The sequence below is a fragment of the Pteronotus mesoamericanus genome, unplaced genomic scaffold, assembly GCF_021234165.1.
Source record: "Pteronotus mesoamericanus isolate MK-2021 breed Mesoamerican mustached bat unplaced genomic scaffold, CSHL_Meso_final contig_69, whole genome shotgun sequence".
Taxonomy (NCBI): Eukaryota; Metazoa; Chordata; class Mammalia; order Chiroptera; family Mormoopidae; genus Pteronotus; species Pteronotus mesoamericanus.
The window spans coordinates 4,040,978-4,066,107 of record NW_026555237.1 but is presented as its reverse complement, the minus strand read 5'-3'; the positions used below and the strand labels follow the sequence as shown (position 1 = coordinate 4,066,107).

Here is a 25,130-nt window from a genome sequence, read left to right as displayed (position 1 = left end):
TCTTCTTGTTCCGATTTGTTGTTTCTTGCTTCCTTATGTTCCATATCATTGATTTGATTCTTGACTTCATCCACTCTACTGTTGTTTCTCTGTAAATTGTTCTTTATTTCAGTTAGTGTATCCTTCATTTATGGCTGGATCTTTTATACTGCTGAGGTCCTCACTAAGTTCCTTGAACATCCGTATAACCAGTGTTTTGAACTTTGCATCGGATAGATTGCTTATCTCCATTTAGTTCTTTTTCTGGAGTTTTGATCTGTTCTCTCATTTGGGCTGTGTTCTTTGTCTCCTCATTTTGACAGCCTCCCTGTGTTTGTTTCTATGTATTAGGTAGAGTTTCTATGTATTAGGTAGAGCTGCATTGACTCCATGACTTGGTAGTGTGGCCTAATGTAGTAGGTGTCTTGTAGGGTCCAGTGGCATAGCCTCGCCTATCACCCAAGCTGGGTACTCAAGGTGTGCCCTTTGTGTTGGCTGAGTACACCTTCCTCTTGTAGTTGAGCCTTTGTTGCTATTAGTAGATCAATGGGAGGAATTTACCCAGACCAGTTGGCTGCAAGGATTGGCTGTGACCACTGACCACCACCCTCTGTGTAGGGAGAAGGTGAGGGTGCTTCGGTGTGGTCTGTAGCTGTCCACTGTGTGCACTGGCCTTGGAGTTTCTTGGGTGGTGCAGGCCAATGTCAGCTTACACCTGTGTTTTGCCTGAGGCCACCCTGCCTGAGATATGAAGCAATCTGAGATGGCTGCTACTTGTGAAGGACTTGGAGATTCCCAGGTGAAGCCAAGCTGTGAATCTAGGCTGGCTGCTGCTAGTGCTAGGCTTGGGGCTCACTGAGGCCAGCTGTTGTTTATTTGAGAGGATTTAGGAAGTTGTAAAGCATGAGCCAAAATCAGCCATTCATATGGAAAAGCAGTTTGGGTGGACCCATAAGTTGGGTGGGGCAGAATCTCTGGAGATCTCTAAGGTGGGTCAAACAGTATTATTCAGGTTGATGGGGTCTCAGATACAGCACCAGCCTGTTGGCTCTGGTTGGGGGAAGATTTTGAAAAGGGACAATGGCTTCTGCTTGCCCTGTTGCCAGACACTTCAGTTTCTCCCTATATACCACTGGTGCCTTCCAAGATGCTACCCTGGTGTGGGGCTCAGAGGGAGGGAGTCTGAGTAACTCTGTTTTCAGGTTCTTTTAAGAGGAACTTCCTGAGGTTCCAGCAGTTTCTCCCACTAACTCAACCCCCGCTGATTTTTGCAGCCAGAAGTTGTGGGGACTTATCTTCCTGGCACTGGAAACCTGGGCTGAGGGGCCTGGTGTGGGGCTGGACCTCCTTGCGCCTGAGATATCCCTCTTGAATTTCTATCCACCACACATGGGTGAGGGACCAGCCCATTCTGCATCTGCGCCCATCCTAGCAGTCTGGATGGATGTGGTCTCTCTAATTCCATCGTTGTCAGACTTCCAGTCACCTCGATTTCTGACAGTTCTTAGTGATGGTTCTATATTTTAGTTGTAATTTTGATGTGGTTGTGTGAAGAGGAGAGCCATGTTTGCCTATACTGCCACCTTGACTGGAAGTCTTTCTTTTTTTCTTTTTTTTCTTAAAATTTTATTATTTATTTTTAGAGAGAGGTGAAGGGAAGGAGAAAGAGAGGGAGAGAAACATCAGTGTGTTGTTGCCTCTCATGCACTCCTTACCAGGGATCTGACCCACAACCCAGGCATGTGCCCTGACTGGGAATTGAACTGGTGACCCTTGGTTTGTAGGCTAGCACACAATCCACTGAGCTGCACTAGCCAAGGCTTGACTTATTTCTTAATGTGAATTAATTAAGTTCTGATATTCTTTTGTTTGAGGTTTTAAATTCTAAATTCTTCTCTTTAATTGGGGAAAGAATTAAGGCTATAGTTATCCTCCTGTAATAGTCCATATTAATTATAATTAGGCATTATTTACCTGTGATGTTATGCTGTGCTCTGCACTAAAATTACCCAGTCCAAAAATGCCCCTGACTTTGACTACTAGATGCTTTTACATTCAGACATGTAGATAACAAAAGCGTAGAAGATAGGTCTTTTATCTCATTCAAGGCAGCTATGCTTTTCTTTAAAATTTTCTCAGTAATCTCTTTCATATATTTCTAAAGAATTTTTAAAGGTTTTATTTATTGAATTTTAGAGAGAGGGCAAGGGAGAGAGAGAGGGGAAGGGAGGGAGAAAGGGAGAGGGAGAAATATCAATGTGAGTGAGAAACATGAATCCTCTGCATCTAGTGTGTTCTCTAACCGGGGATTGAACCCACTGCCCAAGTATGTACCCTAACTAGAATTGAACTGGTGAACTCTCACTTGGCGGAAGGATGACCAACCAACTGAGCCACACTGGTCAGGGCTGATATATGTTATTTTTTGTCTTTTCTTGAATTTTTATGCATAAAGAAAAGGCATATATGCCTCCATTATACTTCTCTTCTCCTGAAGAAAAAAAATATCGAATTTATATTTACTCAGTCTTAACACATAGTCTCAGTAATTTATATCGTAACTGTATATATTTTTACCAGACTAATCTGTTCTGGGTATGACTGAAGAGAACACAAAATCTGTAATTGTAGTATATTCATAAACAATCTCTTTACATTGCATTTATGTAAGGACACTAAATGATTTTTTCCCCTACTTTGCATGTTTTAAGTTTTAGTTGAGGTACCTAAGGCAACGATTGTTCAGCTTCAGTAACTTCTGAGCTACAAATAATGGATATGTATACTTCAGTTTGTTTAACGCTACTTCTGATAATCTTGGCTTTTATTTATCATTGTATAATAGGAGTTAATCCTTAGGGGAGTTGTAGATCTTAAGTGTAAACTTGGATCTGAACACTTTCTAAAATAACTTGGCATGTTATCCAGTCAGTAGGTGAATAATCATATATAAATTTTGTTTTGCCAGTAAATTATTCCACAGTTTCATTCTACTAAATTGTTGGCCTTTCATCTCTTCAGCACATCAAAGAAGAAAAACAAGAAATTGAATTTCTACCATCAGCTGGAGGACTATTTAACATCTCCATCAATGGAGGTAGGCACCTGTTCGTTTTTTCCTTCTGGTTTTTGTAAAATCATTTCAAAGCATATAGTTCTTAAGTTTAAGTTAGAAATATTTTGCCACAGGTGGTAGAGGGTTGAAAAGAAGAACTCAGTTATCATTTACTATGTGTAATTAGCACCTTAGAAATGGTGGAATGTTCTGATGCCTCTGTGATAGAAACTGTATGATCTTTATTATTCCACTTTAAGCAATCTGTAAAGTGTGGTATTGAGTGCCGATACCTCATTTTACTTACATGTTTACTGTGCAGTGTATTTACACAGATCCCAGCAGCTTGTATTAAAAATTAATCACCAGTAATACTCAGAAATTAGAATTTTTTTCCTTTGTATGTGTGTGTAAAAGTTGATATGTGTAGTATGTTTTCTTGTAACAAAAAACTTTATTTAACATGAGTGTATTATTTCTTTATTGCAGATATTGATGGTTTAATTACTCAGGCTTTGTTGACGGGTAACTTTGAGAGTGCTGTTGACCTTTGTTTACATGATAACCGCATGGCTGACGCCATAATATTGGCCATAGCAGGTGGACAAGACCTCTTGGCTCGAACCCAGAAAAAATATTTTGCAAAATCGCAAAGCAAAATTACCAGGGTATGTCATTTTAAAAATAGATTGACAAGCAATAATTTTTATCTGATTATAAAAGCAATACACTAACAGGGAATAAGAAGCATAGATGGCCCTTGGCTGGTATGGTTCAGTGGATTGAGTGCCGGCCTGCGAACCAAAGGGTCACCAGTTCGATTCCCAGTCAGGGCACATGCCTGGGTTGTGGGCCAGGTCCCCAGCTGGGAGAGCTCAAGAGGCAAACATGCATTAATGTTTCTCTCCCTCTCTTTCTATCTCCGTTCCCCTCTCTTAAAAATAAATAAATAAAATCTTTATTAAAAAAAGAAGCAGCATAATGGTAGGTACAAAATAGGCAGAGGGAGGTTAAGAATAGCATAGGATATGGAGGAACCAAAGAACTTATATGTACGACCCGTGGGCATGAATTAAAGGGGCAGATGCTGGTAGAAGGGGATTGCAGGGCAGAGGGGAATAAAGGGAGGAAAAAAGGGGATAGCTGTAATAGCATAATCAATAAAATATACTTTAAAAAAATTTTAAAACAATACACTCATTTTGGATGATTGAAATGCAGAAAACAGTAAACAACAAAAAGAAACCCATCCACAATTTCTTGACCCAGAAATAGTTATTGTTCATAGTTTGGCATGATTATTTCAGTTTTTATTCTTTTTAAAAAATTTTTATTTATTAATTTTAGAAAGAGAAAAGGAAGAGAGAGAGAAACATGAATTTATTGTTTTGTTTATTTATGCATTCATTGGTTGACTCTTGTATGTGCCCGGTTGGGGATTAAATCCACAACCTTGGTGTATCGGGACAACGCTGTGATCAACTGAGTTGTCTGACCAGGCAGTTTTTTTTCCTTTGTTTATAGAATTTTAAAAATAATAATACTTCTCATGTTCTTTTATTGTAGAAGAGATAGAATATAGAAAAAAAAATTTTTATCTTTACCTGAGGACATTTTTTCATTGCTTTTAGAAGGAGGAAGGGGGAAAGAGAGAGAAACATTGATGTGAAAAATATTGATTGGCTGCCTATTGTGGGCTCCCCAACTAGGGATGAAACCCACAACCTAGTATGTGCCCTGACTAGGAATCAAACCTGTGACCTTTTAGTGTATGGGACGATGCTCCAATTAAATGAGCCAGAGCTAGAAAATTTTAAAGATAATTATATAACACCCTGTAATCCTTCCAGCAGATTGGTATCTCTCAATATCCAGTTGGTTCCAATTTTCCATACCTATTCCTGTGTATTTGTAGAATTTTTAAAAACAGAGTCAAGATCATATATGTATATATGTGTGTGGCTTTGCTTATAAATACTGTCGTAAACATTTTCCCATATTATTAGAAGTTCTTACAAAAAATTTTAATTGGTCTATAAAATTTGATAGCAAGGATATATTTTTTTTCTTATTTGGGAGTGTTTAGGTAGTTTCTAAAATTTTCCTAATACTGATAAGTTAGTGATAAACATTCTTGTTGTGCCTAAAGATGTGTGAGAATTTCTAATTATTTAATGCAGTTATAGTCCTAGGAAAGGAATTTCTGGAGCAGAAGATCTAAACATTTTAAGTCTCTGCTTGACGTTATTAAATTTCTTCTAATAAAAGTTGTCCCAGGTTTCAGTCCTTTTAGCCACTGATTGCCATCAGTCTCCTCAGCCTTGTCTCTTGTCCCCTGTTATCTTTTAGCCACATTGCCCGCCTTTCATTTCCACACATATTCCATGTGCTTCTCTCTCGGGACTTTGCACCTAGTGTTCCCTTGGCCTGAAATGTTTTTTTTCCTTCTTGATGAAGTTCATTCTGACTTCATATCAAATGTCTGTATGCTTAGAAAGGTGTTCTTGATCATCAGACCAGGTATGACTTTCTGTTAAATGTTTTGATAACACTATACTTTTTTTCCTCAGAATTCTATAAAATATGTTTGTGTGATTTCCTTTTTTAAGGAAAAATAATACCATACTCTATGTCAGTTGGTTCAAGGATATATTTCACTTTACTGCTGTGTATTCTACATGAAATACTATGAATAATTACAGTTTTTGAAAGATATGATTGATTAGCCAGAGCTAATTTTTATTAACATACCAAAGGCTTTTAATATTCCCTTTCTTTTCCTTTCCCAAGCTAATTACTGCAGTGGTGATGAAGAACTGGAAAGAGATTGTTGAATCTTGTGACCTTAAAAATTGGAGAGAGGCTTTAGCTGCAGTATTGACCTACGCTAAACCTGATGAGTTTTCAGCCCTTTGTGGTAAGAAAATGAGCTTTAGATTATGTATGTGGCATGGTATATTGTAAATAAAATTGACAAATATTATTAGAAATATTCAGTCCAGTCAAGGTGAAAGCATAGGTAAACATCCTTTATTTCTTTGCACAACTGCAGCAAAAAGTACAGCTAGACTACAAAAGAAGCATCACCCAGAATTGTCAGAAAATCTAGCTGTATGGCAGTCTGATAACAAAGGATTTAAATAGCCACGTTCATCCAGATGGGTAGGAGGGGTAGAGACACACAGAGAGGCACAGAGAGGTAGAGAGATGCAGAGATGCGAAGAGGCACAGAGATGTGGAACAGGCTGTCTCACATCCATGTGTGGTGGTTAAAAATTGGGAGGGATACCTCGGGAGTGAGGGATCAGGGCCCTAGGCCCGACCACCTAGCCCAGGGTTCCAGCACCAGGAAGATAAATCCCCATCACTTCTGTCTGTAAAAACTAGTGGGGGTTGGGGGTGGTAGAAGGAACTGCAGGATCCTCACGAGACTCCTCTTAAAAGGGCCCACAGCAGACTTAGGACTCATGTAGACCCACCTCTCTGGTATTCAGGACCAGGGCAACAGCTGGAAGGGCACTAGTGGCGTATGGGGAGAAATTGAAGTGACTGGCAGTAGGGTGGTGAGTATGGGGAGACAGCTTCCTCCCAAACAAAACTCCAGAGGCCAGGCAGCTGCATTATCCCCCACTCTAAGCCCTTCCCCACACAGAGCCACAGAGCCACGATTCATTTCCTAAGCCCCACCTGTTGATTACCTAAGGCTCCACCCCATATAACTTATATGTGGGCTTTTCTACATTAGGCCACACTACTAAGACAGGGAGTCAAAGCCACTCTGTCTAATACACAGGAACAAACAAAGGGAGGCTTCCAAAATGAGGAGACAAATATGGCCCCAATGAAAGTACAGAACAGAACTCCAGAAAAAATACTAAATGAAATGGAGATAAACAATGTATCTCCATTCAACGTATCTCCATAACCTTGAATGTAAACAGAGTTCAAGGTTATCAGGATACTCAAGCAACTTACTGGGGACTTCAAAAGCATTAAAAAACCCAAGCAAAACTGAAGATTGCGTTAAGTGAAATAAAGAAGAATCTACAGGGGAACCAACAGTGGAAGGGATGAAACTGAGAACATAAGGAAGAAAAAAAGCATTTAATCAGAACAAGCAAGAGGAAAAAAGAATTAGATAAAATGAGGATAGGCTAAAGAGCCTCAGGGGTATCTCCAGACATACCAATATCATAATCATAGGAGTGCCAAAAGGAGAAGAGGAAGAACAAGAAGTTGAAAACTTAATTGAAAAAATAATCACAGAAAACTTCCCTAATTTGGTGAAGGAAATAAACATATAAGTCCAGAAAGCACAGAGAATCTGAAACAAGATGGACCCAAAGAGGACCACACCAAGACACATCATAATTAAAGTGTCAAAGGTTAAAGATAATGAGGGGATCTTAAAAGCAGCAAGAGAAAAGTAGAGAGTTACCTTCAAAGGAGTTCCCATAAGACTCAGCTGATTTTTCAAAAGAAACTTTACAGGCTAGAAGCGACTGGCAAGAAGTATTCAAAATGATAAAAAGCAAGGACCTACAGCCTAGATTATTCTACCCAGCAGAGCTATCATTTAGAATAGAAGGCAGATAAAGAGCCTCCTGGTCAAGGTAAACTAAAGGGAGTTCATCATCACCAAGCCATTATTTTAGGAAATGCCAAAGGGAATTATATAAGAAAAAGAATATCAGAACTGTGAACATAAAATGGCAATAAATTCACAACTATCAACAATTGAATCTGAAAAACAAAATACACAGGCAGTACAGGAACTCATAGATATCATTAGATATGGAGATCACTTCAAGGGTTAGCAGTTGGGAAGGGGAAGAATGGGGGACAAAGTGCAGGGATTAAGAAGTACACATTGGTAGGTACCAAATAGACAGGGGGATGTTAAAAACAGTATAGGCAGTGGAGTAACCAAAGAACTTACACGCATGACCCATGGACATGCACTAAGGCGGGCAGTTATTGCTGAGGGAAGGGGTGCTGGGTAAAGAGAGGCAAAGGGGAAAAATTGGGACAACTGTAATAACATTATCAATAAAATATATTTTAAAGAATATAGAAATTCCTAAATCACAGATGTCTGTTTAGTTTAGCCTTTTTGAAACTCTATTATGCATGCACTGATTTTTAAAAAACTAAAATATCTGATCTTGGGGAAAAAAAGAAATTTTCGTAAACCTACCAATCACAAATAAGAAAAAGGAGTTCTCATTTAAATGCTCTTCTTTCAGAATTATTAGCTACATTACTTCTTCATATCTAGTCATCATTTTTAATACTGTTTAATTTCAGACAGACCACACTTGGAATCTTGTCTCTGCCACTTACTAGCGGTATAACCTAGTCAAAACTGCTTTCTAAGCCTGGGTCTGTTCTTGTGTAAGATGACATATAATCAGCTCTTGCTTAATAAATGTTAGCTTGATAAAATTAATACTTATAGCCCTGTCTTGTGTGGCTCAGTGGGTTTTGCATCATCTGGCAAACTGAAAGGTCCTCAGTTCGATTCCAGGTTGGGGCACATGCATGGGTTGTGGGCCAGGTCCCCAGTTGGGAGCATGTGAGAGGCAACTGACAGATATATGTCTCGCACATTGATGTTTCTCTCCCTCTTTTTCGTACTCCTTTCCCCTCACGCTAAAAATAAATAAAATCTTAAAAAAAATTAATAATTATAACATTTGGGTAGAAATTACCACTGAAGGCCATGACTAAACTGGTGACTAAGGAATAATATTTATTTGTAAGAACAGAAACTTCAGGTGGCTTGGTATAGAAGGAAAAGCAATTGTCAACTTGAAAGTAGTACAGAATATGAAAATTAAAAGAGATTAACTTTATTATCATAAATAATTTATAGTAATCCCAGCTATCATTGATATTTATTCTAATTGTGCCATATTTTATACCACTGCTTACAAGGGCATCTGATGTGATGAAGTGGAGTTAAATGCTTATTAGGATTTTTCTATACAAATAATGTTTCCATTTATATTTTTCCTAATTAATGTAAACCCATTCTGCTGCGAGGTATAGAATCATGTGAAGTCATTTATTATATACAGTTTGCCACACAGTTTGAATCATTTGACAAATATTTACTGAGCATTTACATGACGCAGTGATTTTGTTTCTACCTGCTACTGGCTGATTGTGAAATTCATACTTTTGAAAATGTTATTGGGCTGCTCATGATTTCATATACAGAGTGCCTTGGATATAATCTTATTTTGTTATTTTTTTGATCTGTAGATCTTTTGGGAACAAGGCTTGAAAATGAAGGTGATAGCCTCCTGCAGACTCAGGCATGCCTCTGCTATATTTGTGCAGGCAATGTAGAGAAATTAGTTGCATGTTGGACTAAAGCTCAAGATGGAAGCAACCCTCTGTCACTTCAGGTTAGTATCTTTGAAACTTTTAGTTGTCTTTCACCCTACTTAGAGTCTAGAAATTGATTTGTTCTAGTTCATTGCTTTTACCCTTAATTATTTATATTTTAGCAGTTCTTTTGCTAGATAATTATGTATATTTATTGCTATATTTGGAAGGACAAATTGGAGATGATGGGATAATTAAAAGGGGTCGCAGTTGTTTGTGAGATTGAGGTTGTGATTTGGTACTTAACTGGGGAAAGTAGATGGCAAGAGCATGAAAACAGCCCTTGCTTTACCTCTTTTTCCTCATGTTCCTCTCTCTGCCTCCAGTGATCCTGTCTGCTTTGGGCAAAGAAGGAAGCAATGTAGGGTGACAAATGGGAGGCTTCCCCAGTACCAATAGAGTATCTTCGTGGTTCAGGGGAAATGAAAGTAAGAGGTCATTGTAGTCCCATGTAACTCTAATACATGGACAAGCAAAGTAAAAAATTATTCTCAGGCACTGAGTTATTATATACTTAATTTTTTTCCCTAAGCATTTAATCAGCAGTCTTATGATATTTTTTTCCTGGATATTTTTTTTTTCCTGGAAAGGTGTTTTCTCAGGAGGTTTGTTGCTTTAATGATTACTCTGTTGAAACTGAAAATCTGGTAGGAAATCCAGGTTTCCTTCTATGTGCTTCTGAGAAAAAAACACTTGTTTCACACTTCTGGATTTGTGTATTTATAAAGAGCGATAGATAGGATATTCTCATGCTTTATACCTGAAAGATAGCTCCCCATTGTTGAAAGACTTAATATTGAAGAGTGATATGAGAAACTTTGAGTTGAAATAGTAATCTCGTTTGTAGGTCACCTCATAGTAGTGCTATTTTTATAATATAGATAGTATGATGGTTTCACTCATAGTTTCTTGTATTCCTGCTGGAACCCAATTTTCTGCCTTCAGACACTTTGGAAAATTGCCTCTTGTAGCTCACAAATATCTGGCAGTTTAAGGATGTTTAGGAGGTGGTAACCTGTGCCCTGTTTAGGAGTAAGAGACCTTCTTCTTCCTTACTTTTTCAGTTATCTAAAGGGTGGTAAAATATTCCAGACCTTTCTAAGAGAGATGATAATAGGTACTGTATTTTTAGTAGGTTTTTGGATATCTTAGTAATTCTTTATCTTTTCCTGTTTCTTCTTGTACACATCTTGGTATCTTTGTCTTTCTCCTTTATTCTCCTTTCCTTTTCTTACTTAGGATCTGATCGAGAAAGTTGTCATCCTACGAAAAGCTGTCCAACTCACCCAAGCCATGGACACTCATACTGTAGGAGTTCTTTTGGCTGAGAAGATGAGCCATTATGCCAATTTGTTGGCAGCCCAAGGCAGTATTGCTGCAGCCTTGGCTTTTCTTCCTGAAAGCACTAACCAGGTAAATTAGACTTGGTCATTTTTCTTATTTTAATATATGAGTAAGGTGAGTCTTATACATAGCACTCAGTATTACACATAAACACACTAGTAGGTGGAATATTTTGGAGTGGTTGAATTTCTGTCACCTGACTGTAGGTGAATGCTATGTCTGACAGTTCTCCAAGGATCATTTTAGGAGTACCCAAGCTGTGTCAGAGAGACAGTATGCTCTTATAGTATGATAGAGCCCTTTATATAGTATTTGACAAAATAAATGGGAAAAGGACTAACTTTGTTTCTTAAGCCAGATGCTACTTCCGTGTAGAAGGGTGTTTATAGGAATCTTCTGTGTTGAAAAGCTGTAAGTGTTAATACTTAATCAGACTAGTGGGCTATAATTTCAAAATTCCCACAAGTTCCATCCCAGATATTAGCAAAGAAGTTCATTCTATATGCCATCAGTCTGATACCATCTATGGGTAAGTTTATTTTTAAAAGTATTTAAGGCAAAGAGAACTGCGCTACATTCCTAATTTAATTTCCTTATTTGGTGTGCAATAAAACTCAGTGTTTTTCATTGTATTGGTTTTAATTCAGTTCAGTGAGTAGGTGAGTATACAGTGATGGACAAGAATGCCAAGACCCTTTCCCTGAGGGAATTTCCAAACACAAAATGACTGTAGATGAACAGACATAGGGTTCTACAAGTGCAGGGTGCTGTGGTAAAGGTGGTAGTGCTGTGGGAGCACAGAAGATGGGAACCTAAAATCCATAATGGGGCACGGGTGGGAGTCAAGATGGGGTTTGAGGAGAGTTTTCCACAAGTAGGATATTTGTATCTGTACTGTGTGTCTGACAGAACTTAATTTTGAGCCTTGTAGATATTTTATTTCTATATTTTTTATTGTCCACTGTATTCTGTTCTTATGGATTTTTTTTAGTTAAAATTGTCAGTATGTTGTCTGTTCTAGGGAATTATCAGTAAATTTCATTGAGTAAAAACACATCCTTGTTCCAATACCATGGAGCAAGGTATTATAACTCTCCAGTTAGTTTTATATATATTTACATGTAGGAGACAGACCATATCTTTCTAAATTGTTAATAAGCATATTGGGTAGAAGAGAAACATAGTCTTTATGAAGACTTTGGCTTAATAGCTTTATATGACTTTTTACTTAATAAAGTCTTATTTTGATATATAAGACCCTTTTATTTTATTATTTTAAGACTAACTTAATAAGATCTTTAGATCTTGTAGCATTATAATTAAACTATTTTCAGTACCATTTATAACTACATACATTTTCTATACATCATTCTTTATGATTTTCTTTGGACTTTTAAATACCATTCTTTATTCAAACTGTCATAATTTCTAAAAAAGATTTTATTTATTTTTGGAGTGAGGAGAAGGGAGAAAGAGAGGGAGAAAAACATCAATATGTGAGAGAAACATCAACCAGTTGCCTCTTGTGCCCCCATTGGGGACTGGCCTGCAACCCAGGCATGTGCCCTGACCAGGAGTCGAACTGGTGACCCCTGGCTCCATGGGAGGACACTCAAGCAACTGAGCTATGTGGTCAGGGTGCAAATAGCATCATTTTGAAGTTACTTCCCCCTATGTATCGCAATAGACCCTTAATATTTTCTGAGACCTTGTGATGTCATTAAAGTATTAAAATGGATTTCTGCTGAAACATTTCAACATTGCTTTTTTGTTAATATAGAACATGTATATAGTCAGTTCATACTGTACAGCTATATAGCTATAATCTGTATAAGCTTCTTGGACTTTGACATCTAACTCTTATTTCAAATGTCTTTTTAAATTAATTTTTGCCTCTCTCAGATCACTGTTTTTTCCCATCACCATCTTTAGCAGTTGATTCTCTTTGGGGGACCTTTATTTCCTACAAAGAAGTAAAGTTATATTTTTTAACTACATTTGTGATTTGTGAACAAGAAAAGAACAAAAGAGCAGTGATGACAAATTACATTGATCTTGCATGCCACCATGTGGTAGGCATAATTCAAATCACTGCCTCAGTTAAATTACAAGTTACACTGGATATCATGGACCTTTGGTGTCAGTCTTGAGTATTAGAAACCATGATGTCAGAACCTGATGTGCCAAGGTTTATTGTAGAATATATAGCATATGAACAAATATATGAATGATCAAGCTTACTGTAAGAAAATCAACATGCTGTCATATACTTGGGTGAACTCTAACAATTTGCATTGTTTTCTTCTATTACTTATTATAGCCAAATATTGTACAGCTTCGTGACAGACTTTGCAGAGCACAAGGAGAGCCTCTACCAGGACAGGAATCACCTAAAGTACCTTATGAGAGGCAGCCGCTGCCCAAGGGCAGACTTGGACCAATTGCTGGCCACACACAGATGCCCAGAGTTCCAACTCAACAATACTATCCCCATGTGAGTGATATGGTCCAGATTAAGTAGGAACCTTTTATGTGTTTCTGTTCAAATCGGTGGTTTTAGTTTTTTGGGTAAGAGACCTTATCTGCTATGCTAAAACTAAACAACGTATTGTTTTAGTAGTTATATTTTTTAATATTCCTCAAAGTGTATTTAAGTTGTTTTTAAAAATTATCCCTTTAATCTAGTCCAATAGATTAGATTTTTGATACAAATTAAGCCTTCTAGGTACATTTCTTATTTCTCCATCACTTAACACATGTATATCTGTTCTTGAAACTTCTATAATTTGATTCATCTGACAAACTGTAAGTAAGGTGGTGGCAACAATTTTGTTAGTTAACCTTATAAAATATTTTAGAAAATAGTCTTTTTAAAAATACTTTCTTTGAATCATTAGTATGGGTTTATTATGTCTTTATGATAAAGAGTATTGAGAATGCATACTTTTTGGAGAAAATTGAGTGACCAAAACTTTATGAAGTTGTAGGTCATGGGGAATGTGAAGATGATTAAGTACATTTTATTAATTTATTAATAGATGGTCTTGATTGAAAACAAAGGTAACAGATACTGTGCCCATTTTAAAATAGAACAAATTGCTGATAGAACTGAGAAGGTCTTTCTTACATTTCATTGTAGTAAATAAAGTCAAGAAAACAAAAACAAAATCAAATCGTGCTTTTTGGTCTATTGTACTTTTAGTTAGCACTTAATCAGGATAGATTACATTTGAAATATAACTATCTATAGTACTCTCTGTTTTAACAGTTTTGTTTTTTCATTCATTTGACAAATATTTATTGAGAACCTACAGTGACTGCCTGTCTTTATTCTACATGTTAGGGGTATATTGGTAAACAAAATAGATTAAATTTCCCACTCTTGTGGAGATTAAACTGCACTTGGAAAGTCTATGACATAGGTAGGGCAAATCAGGTAATGTCTAGGAAAACTGAAAGGTGGAGAGGCCAAGCAGCCAACCAGAGTTCTACTACATAGAGCTCGAATTTTTCAGCATTGTGTGGTTAATTAATTGGCAGACTGGGGCTGAACTCCCAAGCACTGTGAGTTGGACCACGCTGTTTTTCAGGATACTGAAGTAGTATGGCATTCTCTACATTGGAAGAAGAGGGCATTTACTCTTTATGTCTTTGGGTTTTATCTCTCTTTCTGGGAAAACATAAAACATCAGAAGACTTTGGTTTTACTTTGGCTTGCCAGTCTCATGCTTTAAGAAAAGAAAGACAGATTCAACCATAAATTAAGTAGTGATTTTCTTGATAAAGCTTATCCTCTGCTGAATGAGGACAGTGGCTTGTGGTTTTAAAGGAATGTTTATAGGCAGGAATAAGGGGATGATAGACCAGATTTGTAGGAGTTCTACTCCCACTTGGACCAGCAGATCTTGCTATTGTTTATTTATTGGAGTTTTTATGAAGATTTACTTGACAAAAAAGATTTTGATGGCTTAAAAAAAATTGGAAACCTCTGGACTCCAGGGTAAGCAACATAGTGTAGTAGATACTGGCCTGAGAAACAGGAGACCTGGAATGAGTCCTAGCTCTCTTCACAGTAAGTTGTATGGACCTCAGCAAACCACTTCATATCTCAGGGGCTTGGTGTTCTCATTGGTATAGGGTAGGGATTAAACTGGATATTCTTTGACGTTCCCTTTATGATTCTAAGCCTCATATAGGACTAATTTTATTTTTGTGGCTCTAACGAAATTTAGAAAAGGGAACTTAGAGCAAAGTGTTTACAGAAATATTAGTAGCGTGAATACTTATTAATGCTTCAAAATAACTTTTTAATCAGTTACCTTTTTTTCTCAGCATGTCTTCCTTCATTCCATACTTACAGGGCCTAGCCTTTCCTTCTTATTCTTGACACTTGAATGGCATTGTTCTTTGTGCTTTGATTTAGGTGTATATATTGATTTTTTTCTACTGCTTCCCTCCCCTTATTGTATTGTATTGTGAATGTGTGTTTTTCTTTTGGAATCCCAGCTGCCTTGAAAGCAATTGTCTGACTACCATGCTGTCTTGCTACTCTTTAATGTTTTGCTTTGCATATGGCTGTTAATGCCTTTTTTGGGGCCTTTTTTTCTTCTTTTAACATTTTCATTTTTTATTTTCTGTGATTGGTGTTTCTTTGTTCAATTCAGGTTAGAATTGCCCCTACTGTCACTACCTGGAGTAACAAAACTCCTACCGCCCTTCCCAGCCATCCACCTGCAGCCTCTCCCTCTGACACACAGGTATATCCTTCATTATTCCTCTTTGAGCAGAATTCTGCTCACCTAAATATATATAGTTATATATTCTCTATCCCCTTTCTCAGGTTTCCCTTCCCCATCTCTCTGCCTGCTTATTGCATTTAAATGCTTCTAGGATGCAGGAAGCAATTTTTAGCATAAATAATTTATTTTTCTTATCCCTTTCTCCTCCTTTGCAGTTCTAAATTGACTTGAGCGAGAAAAACATCAACCAAGATTCTAACAATGGTTTAAATCTGATTTCACTGAAGATTTTCTGTTTTTTCTTTCTTTCTACTTTTTTTTTTTTGCCCATTGCAGAAATTGAAGAGAAGCAACCTTCCCTTGTGGCATTTGTACTTATATTTTCAAAGTGTGGAATTGTGGATGGAATTTAGTAGAGATGAGAAATCCTGGTGACTTATAAATATCATTGACACTATTTTATGAGGCTGTTAGCATCTGTAGTTATTCTTTGCAATTATTACTTTGAATCTGTCTGATTTATAAATCACTCAGAATGTGTTGTTCAGAAAATGTGCTCTGAAGAAGATAGAATATGCTAAATGCAATGTTTCTTACACAATAAAGTATATTTTAATAGAATTCCATTTTGGAGATTATAAATCCATCAGGTAAGATTCTTAATTCTAAATGTAGTTCTTCTTTTACTATATTCTCTTTTCCTAGGGAGAAAATCCTCCACCTCCAGGTTTCTTAATGCATGGAAATATTAATCCTAATGTTGCCGCAGCTCAGCTTTCCACATCTCCAGGTCATATGCACACCCAGGCACCACCTTATTCACAGCCACAGCGTAAGTAGTATGACCCTGAAGTCCTTTTAGAGAAGCATGTCTTCAAAACCATGATCTAAATAATTTTAACTAGTAAAGAAAGAACCAGTGTGGATAGGGCCCGAGTCCTTGCTATAGAGAAACATGGTTTCCTTAGGAAGCATCCTGAATCAACATTGTAGCACGTAGTTCTGTCAGTTCATTCCGATCGCTTGGCTCCTGTTCCTGAGTCTTTACTAAGACCTATTAAAGAGTCAATTACCCATGATTTGGTCCAAAAAAATAGAATTTTAGAAATTATTTGGTACATACTCTTTTATTTCAGGCAAGATGACACAAATCATTTTTGGAAAAATGGTTCCAAGGGACATTTGTTGTTGTTTTCCACTTAATTTATTTTTTAAGAAATAGGTTTTATTTTTCCTGTGCACACCTCTCCCGCTGTCAACATCCTGCACCTCAGTGGTACATCTGTCACAGTCATTGAGCCTACATTGACACATCGTTATCATCCAAAGGTCGTACTTCAGGATTCACTCTTGTGTTGTACCTTCTGTGAATTTTGACAAATGTGTAATAATGACATATATCTACCAGTGGCTTTTGTTTTTTTCAGAAAATATTTACTCTTGGAAAGTAAAATATCACCACTGGTTTAAAATTTAAATGGAGAGCAAAACATAAAAATCTCAAAGGGGAAAATTATAAGTAAACAACTATTATAAAACCAAGAGGCCATTACCTACTAAGAACTAACCATAATAAACATGTTCTATGCTAAAGTGGATGTTCGTACTTAACACGGATACAAATATGACACAACTTTTAATTCAAGTGCTCAGGGTGCAAATGCTGACTTCAGAGTAGAACTAAGTGTGTTTCTACTGGATTCACTCTGTAGAGGTTCATACACCCTCTACCCTTGGTCACGCAGAATGTGATGGTATTAAGACCTCTAATCTGAGTTCAGGTCATTGCATTAAAATATTAGTTGGCTGTCTGATTACTTACTAACCAGCTATATAGTATGAAATATATAGTAATTGCTTTGTCAGGGATCATAAAGAGTTGATCATTAATTTGAAAGTGTACTCAGACTCAGAATTTGAGTACCTGATGATTTTACTAAATGCTGGAGAAGACATTTGATTCATTACAATAGTGCTCATGCTACAATTCTTGCAGTGGGGGAGATCTTATACTGCCACCAAACCCCCTTTAACTGAAGGATTCAGTTAAAGGGATCATTTAAAGGGATTCAGTGTAATTCCTCTTTGAATGTGTAATTCCTCCATGGTTCCATCTGGTGGCAGTAGATGTTACTGCAGTCTTTTCTCAGGAACTGGAAGTCTAAGTAAGAGCTAGTCTTTTTAAAAATTGATTTTACTTTTTAAATTTATCTCTCAATTTTAGTTGATACACAGTATTATGTTAGTTTCAGGTATACAGCATAGTGATTAGACATTTATATACCTTATGAAATGATTCCCCTGGAAAGTCTAATATATAAAAGGGTCAGTCTTGCAGCTCTTGGATCTGATGTTTCAAAGATTTTTATAGCCCACAGCAATCTGGAAATGGCAGGTTACAAATATGGTATTCAATAACTTTTTGTATTTAGGGTATCTGAGCTATCAAAAGCATAACATAAGTGTTTATGTTTGGTTGTAATTTATTGTTAAAAGAATGATGAAAACAATTTCCATAGAATGAGATAACTTTGATTTTCTGTTGCTGCCTGAAAAACTTGTAACTAATGAAAATTTCTGTTTCTTCTCCTTGGTGTAGCTTATCAACCAGCGCAGCCGTATTCCTTCGGAACAGGGGGGTCATCAACATATCAACCTCAGCAGCCTGTTGCTCCTTCTGCTTCAAACGCTTACCCTAACACCCCTTATATATCTTCTGCTCCTTCCTATTCTGGGCAGTCTCAGCTGTATGCAGCACAGCACCAGGTCTCTCCACCTACCTCCAGCCCCTCTGCTTCTTTCCCCCCTCCCCCTTCCTCTGGAGCATCCTTCCAGCATGGCGGACCAGGAGCTCCACCATCTTCAGCTTATGCACTGCCTCCTGGAACAACAGGTACACTGCCTGCTGCCAGTGAGCTGCCTGCGTCCCAAAGAACAGGTCTGAGCTTGAAAGGGATTTGGTTTGGCTCCCTCCTTTATTTTTTCATGAATACATGGGTGGAAAGAGGGGAATTATTTTTGTTTGTGTACTGGACAATGTGAGGTGTTGATTAAGTTTTTATGACAAATTCTAAAACTATTTCTAAAGGGGTTGTTTTCCCATAATGAACTTAGTTACTAAATGAGGAAAACTTTAGAGCTTCAAAAGGGTAAGAGTATACAATCTGCATTGAATTTCAAGTAAGGGGTAAGAAATTAATTGGCAGGATAAGTGGTGGTTGGAACCAGATTTAATTGACACTAATATCTTTACTAGAGCAAAACTGCTCTGTGTTCTTACTGTGACATTTACAATTTTTAAAATTACTTGTGTCTTAAACTCATTCATGGAGGTTAAACAGTACAGTCTTAGTAAGGTTGTACAAATTTTGTAAGTATATTTATTTAGAAATATTTTTTCCTTGTCTAAAGGAAAAAAGTAAGAGAACACAAGTGACAGAATTGCTAATACTACAGTAAGTCGTTGTGCAGTCACGACTGCCCTAGTTCTCCATTAGGGCAGTACCAAGCACCCCCTGAAACATTTTGGAAATTTCTAGGCACTTTCTTTTTTTTTTTCTTTTTTTGGGGGGGTCTAGTTAGTGTAGTTGTGCCTGAAATTTTCTAATTAAAAATTATAATTTTAAATTATTTTATAGTGAAATGCACATTTTATTAATTTTTTTCTCATGTTATAATTAGAGCATTATGTTAATTTTTTATGGGTAGGTTATATCATCTGATTTTCATTTTTGGATAGTAAAAAAGGCCTCAAAAACATGTGCTATAAAAAGGGATGAATGAATCAGGGTTAAGAACTAATAACACAATGGTTAAAAATGCAGACTTTGAAATTAAACTTCCTAGGTTTGTATCCCAGCTTCATTACTTTTTAATTACATGACCTTGAGTTAAGTTACTTAACTTCCTTAAGCTTCAATTTCCTCAAACTAATAATGTACCTACTTACAAGTTTATGAAGAGAATTGAATGTATTAATACATTAAAACCATTGAGGGACAGTGACTGCAAAATTATCTGTGATTATACAAAACCTCACTTAAAAATTAGAGCTCTGTGCACTTTGGTATTTAAAGATAGTTTCTCTTTCAGAATATAATGGATGATTTTGAACTAGAAGGGCAAAAAGATAAATGAGTCTTGCTTTGCCCCTCATACTGAAGTTGCTCCTGGGGAGTCCAGTGTATATTTTTTCCCTTTTTATGTGCTAATCAGTAGCTTTATTTACTGAAACATTTATCAAAAAAAAGAATCTATTAAGGAAATATTTTTTCTAATAAAGCCTTATGGATCCAGAATTACACATATCTCCTCCTCTCTTCTTTGATATATATTAAAGTCCAAAGTACCAAAGATCATACACACAATATGTATTATCTTTTACAGCACAAATAAAATTTCTAATGAATATTCAATACAGATATGTCACTAGGTTGACATTTTAGCAAGGAGTGCTAATTCAGGTGTACAGCTTCAAAAATTACCTTTTAAAATCTGAGTGAGTGAACAGTATGAACATTGTTTCACTGAATGGTTGGATAATAGAGTTTGTGAATGAAAGATGGATTTGAGTAAATTCCTACTTAAAACGTTGGGCAGGGAAGTAGGGAAGTCAATTATCATTTATTGAACGTTCATTGGACATGGATCAGCCCTTGACAAGTATTTTCTTATTTAATTACCACAGCCATGAGAAATAGGAATAATTATTTTTTAAAAAAATTGACAGGAAAGTTGAGTTCTCTAGTTGTATTATGTTCTTACGGACGCATTGTGGTGATCTCCCAGCTGAGATACAAACCTAGGTCTCTCAGTCTTCAAAGCCACATTCAGTACTATTTATCACAAAGCCTAGTCCTAATGTGATAGAATAGCTATCTGTTAGAATTAGAAAAATCAATTAGCAGCACTGTTTTAGGTATTTGTTACTTTATTATCTAAGTTAAATATTTGCATGGGTATCTTTTTCTTAAGCAAAAGTGCATTTGGCTGTGAGATAAAGTCTTTGCCTATATACAAAGTAACAGAATGTTCTAACCTGGCTGAGAAATGGAGTGACTATTAGGAAGAAGAATCTGGACTTTTTCAGTATTCAGCATGCACTAAGCTAGCTGCTTTGTTGCCTCTTGCATGTTAATAGTCCCCTATATTTTAATTAACAGTTACAGCTTTATCATATTTTAGTTTTCGATTTCCTAAAATTTTTGCTTAGGCTATATAAAAAATTGTGACTAAAAATTTTATCCTTGTTCTATTGTGTCTTAGATTGTATCATGGTTCTTAATAGGATTTAGGAATTCTGTTTGACCAATAGATGATTCTTGGCAGAAACTAGGTTTTTCAGTCAAGCTGTCTATTTGTGAACCACAAAGTAATGTACCCATACTCAGAAATAAATGTTGCAGTCATAACATTCATTCAGTAACTTCTTTCTTGTTTTTTAATTTAGTTAAATCCTTAATAAGTTTATGTTCAGTGTGTATTCACAATTATTCCAGACAGAGATACGGAGGCAGAAAAAGACAGTGCATTTCTAATGAACAGCACATAGCTTTGTTATAAGTTGGAATATGAAATTTGTATTTGGGCCAAATTTTGGAAAGCCTTAAATGACTAGCAAGAATTTTATACTTCATATGGTAAGAAGAAAATTTCTAATGAAGGAGCTTGAACTGGTCATAGGCGTGGTTGAATTGGTACTTGAAGAAGGGTAATCTGAAGGCAGTCCTACAAAATAGATTGCAGGCAGCATGGCAGACTCAGAGGCAAGGAGAACAGGCCTTTTCCCAGTTCTAGGGGTAATGTGGTGATGGCCTGTGTTAGGATAGCACAGTAATGGTTCAGAGGTGGCAGCACAGGAAGCAGGAAGGTTTCCCCGTGTTAACTGTCAAGGATAAGTAGGACAATGCCGGACACATTTTAAATCTCTTACTTAATGTGTGTTTGTTACTAAGGGTGAGCACTTTCAATATGAAGACCTTAGAATTTCACTCAAAAAATATTTTTTGATAAAATGACCTTCAAGCTATCATGAAACTATCTTTGAGTGAACAGTATTGATTTTGTTAAACATTGGAAAATTTAATTTAGGTATATAGTCCTGTTGTTTCTTCACATAAAAGAGTCTTTAAGGGGCATACATAATATTGCATATTATCATTAAACACTTCGGAAAAGTTTTTTAAATTTTCATAAATATTCAAATTATAAGGACCTAGTTTTAACTTTTTAAATGAAGGAGAGAACATGATATGATAACCTTCCCCCCCTTTTTTTTAAGTTCTGTTTTATGTCCTTGGAAATTACCTCAAAAATGTGTGACTTTCTAAATTTTAATTTTTAATTTTGTCACACTTTTTTTAAATGTGACATGCTAGGCTTATAAGGAAAAGAAGATGTATATCATTGACCAGAATGCTCTATATTCTTTATCTAAAATTATCTTCTAGCCAAAGGCTCCATACCATTGGAGCTAATACTTTGGTCATCCGATGGAAAGTATCTTAGGCAGTACATTATGTTCTTGCAAGAATACCTAAGGAGGTTCCCAGTGAGACATGGGATTCAAGTAAGGATGGTGTGCAATTCTTCTCCTGTCTGTAAGACCAAGCAGTTCCCTCTTTCTTCCCTAAAGGCCTGTAGAGGGCTAGTCCCTGCACTGGCGTGGATAAGGGTCTCCAGTATTCAGTGACATGCCATGTTTGGTTTTTAAATTAATTTTCTCTTGTTTTTATTAAGTTTTCACTGTAGGATTTTGAAAGACCCTAAATAGTATAAAGAATAAAATTAAAATTAGCTGTAATTCTACCATCCAAATATAACCATTATTAGGTTTATATATTCCTTTTATATACATATATGTGTATATATGTTAGCATGTAATAAAAAATTTCAATGTAGTTAAAATATAACATACAGTTTACTACTTTAATCATTTTTAAGCGTATATAGTTCAGTAACATTAAGTACATTCACTTCGTTGGACCACCATCACCACTATCTATTTCCAGAACTTTTTTGTGATCCCATAGTGAAACTATAACTCCCTCTTCCCCCCCAGGTAACCACTGTTCTACTTTCTGTCTCTGAATTTGACTACTCTCAGTACTTCATATAAGTAAAAGCATATGGCATTTGTCTGTTTGTGATTGGCCTGTTTCACTGTCTTTAAGATTCATACATGTTGTAGCTTGTATCAGAATTTCTTTCCTTTTTAATGCTGAATAACATTCCACTGTATGCATATACCATATTTTATTTATCCATTTACCTGCACATAGGCATTTTGGCTGTTGTAAATAATGCTGGTATGAACATGGATATACAAATATCTGTTCAAGTTCCTGCTGTCAGCTCTTCTGGATTTATATACAGAAGTGGAATTGCTGGATCAAATAATGATTCAGTGTTTAAGTTTTTGAGGAACTGTTGTATTATTTTCAACAGTGGCTGCACCATTTTACATTCCCAGCACCAGTGCACAAGGGTTCAGTTTTTATACACTCACAGCAACACTTGTTTTCTGGTTGTTATTTTGTTTTTCCCTTTAAAGTCATGACATGTTTTAAAGAGTATGAAAGAGATTTATCCCCATTCTGTAGTTTTTTTTTAAGAGTAAAAGATTATTTCCTTTTGACAGTTTTATAGGAGAATTCTGTTCTAGATTAGAAAATGTTATGTTGATTTTTCAAAATGTTTACTAAGAGTATCATTGCGCACATTCATGTTGAACCTCCATAATACTGTCTTCTGTAGATATTCATGTTCTTCATGTAACTTGCTTTACCTGATGTTGATCTTAAAGTGTGTCTTTATAAAGGAGAGGTTAATTTCATTGTGTTTTTTAAAAGTCATACTTAAACAGTTTGAAGACATAAAAGCAAAAAGATTGAGAGGAGTTAAAATTATAGCTGAGACAAAACTGTTAAATTGGTAAGAAATATGAACAAGGATTATCTGGGCTGGAATAAAACATGCCTAATATACTTGATGGTTTTAAGTTAGGCGAAGTCAGTTAGGCATATATTTGAGGGGAGGGGACTTTGATTATTGTACATCTGTTACATTTTATTCAACAGACACTCCCTCCTCACCCCCGGCCCGCCAGTCCCTTAAGTTATAGAGGCTAGCCAACTGGCCTTATGTTCCCTTTACCAAAGGGTCATATGATACTGTTCCATAAGCATTTTTGTGCTACTCATAGTTTGTGAAATCAGGATACCCCCTCAGACTCTAGTAGCCAGGGCTTAAGTCACTGCCATGAGAGGTTAGAGAAAAAACTGCTCTCTTTGCTCTTGCCTCTCATTGAACTGGGGAGAAAGGCATGTTGTTGGGACCACTTCCTGAAAAAAAGAGTCAAGGTGTTCTCAGTACCTTTAGACTTGTAATATATCTAATCCTTAGCCCAGAAGCTGAAGTCTTGTACTAGGGAATACACCAGTAATTGCAAATCATTTCAATCCTCTCTCATAGTGCACGCACGACTTCCAGGGGTTTATTAACTATGGTGCTATGAGGTCATATCTTTCAGGGGGAGTTAGGTTATAAAGTCATTCATTATTTAAATCAAAAATAGGAAGGTATTTATAGTCACTTACCTTTGATCACTCCTTCTTTCAGTCAAGCCCTTGGTGAAAAAGTTGGCTTGTGTTTAAGAGCTGTATTGGGTAGCAGAGCATCTATTCATAAACTCCACACAGTGTGTGAGGTTTCAAACTATGGGATTACCTCTCCCACCTCACAATTTCTTTGAAGCTTGTGCTTCTTGAATAAAGCTCAGACTGAATTAAACTCTCTAATAAATTGCTATATTCTCTTGGTTCCTCTTTCCCCAAGTAAAGATAGTTGAATTCCCTTAAGTTACATGGGCATATGACATACCTCCACTGCATACTTTTGATTGAGGTTTGACCTAATGCTGAATATTTGCTGAATAGTTTTCAGCCTTCTTTCCTCTTGTCTGCTGCCAAAAACCAGTTCCCTTAAAAGAAGTAGTGATTTCTGGAAGACTTGTCCTAAATAATCTACAAATCCTTATATTCTTGTGGAAAAAAAGGCCATGGGAGATGGTAACATATTAATTGGGCCTGTTCTCATGTATACTCATATTCAATGGTGTAACTCCAGAAATTAGTTTCTCTAGAATGCAGACACTTGGGACCTCCCAAATTCAGCAGTGAAGTGGTACCACCTGTTAAGATTGGTTAACATGCATTTCTTTAACCAGTGCAGTGCAGACCTCTGCAGGCCAGTGTAGAAATCCACTCATTTTAACCAGCAGCATCAACATTACCTGGGAAATGGCTGGAGTGATAGAATCTCAGGCCCTGCCCTATGCCAATGAATTATAATCTGCATTTTAACATGATCTTCAGCTGAAGTAGAGTCACAGATTTAAATAACACTAAAATGGACACATTAATTATAATATGTTAGTCAGAACTTTTTCCCCAGTAACATTTCTGAACTTTATTGATCAAATAGTAGAAAAATAATTGATGCACACAATTAGGGAAAAATTATTATAAATAAGAAGGAACAGTATTTTGTCTTAAAAGAGACAGCTGGTATAGTAAGAGGGAAAAAATGCTGTTTAAAGCGTTAATTGGATCTGACACAGG

General features: G+C 36.4%; 1 protein-coding gene across 13 annotated transcripts in view; it reads left to right on the top strand.

Annotated features, from left to right (window-relative positions):
• SEC31A (SEC31 homolog A, COPII coat complex component) overlaps nt 1-25,130 on the top strand; it is a 71,880-nt gene that overhangs the window by 35,775 nt on the left and 10,975 nt on the right. For 5 of the 13 annotated variants that reach the window (XM_054582342.1, XM_054582338.1, XM_054582336.1 and 2 more), the window contains 9 exons: nt 3,001-3,076; nt 3,524-3,702; nt 5,825-5,951; nt 9,302-9,447; nt 10,667-10,840; nt 13,092-13,265; nt 15,436-15,528; nt 16,216-16,342; nt 18,110-18,448. In XM_054582342.1, coding sequence (XP_054438317.1) covers nt 3,001-3,076; nt 3,524-3,702; nt 5,825-5,951; nt 9,302-9,447; nt 10,667-10,840; nt 13,092-13,265; nt 15,436-15,528; nt 16,216-16,342; nt 18,110-18,448 — 1,435 coding nt within the window. The remainder of the gene's footprint in view (nt 1-3,000; nt 3,077-3,523; nt 3,703-5,824; nt 5,952-9,301; nt 9,448-10,666; nt 10,841-13,091; nt 13,266-15,435; nt 15,529-16,215; nt 16,343-18,109; nt 18,449-25,130) is intronic. The other 8 variants (XM_054582346.1, XM_054582344.1, XM_054582343.1 and 5 more) reach the window with 3 other exon arrangements.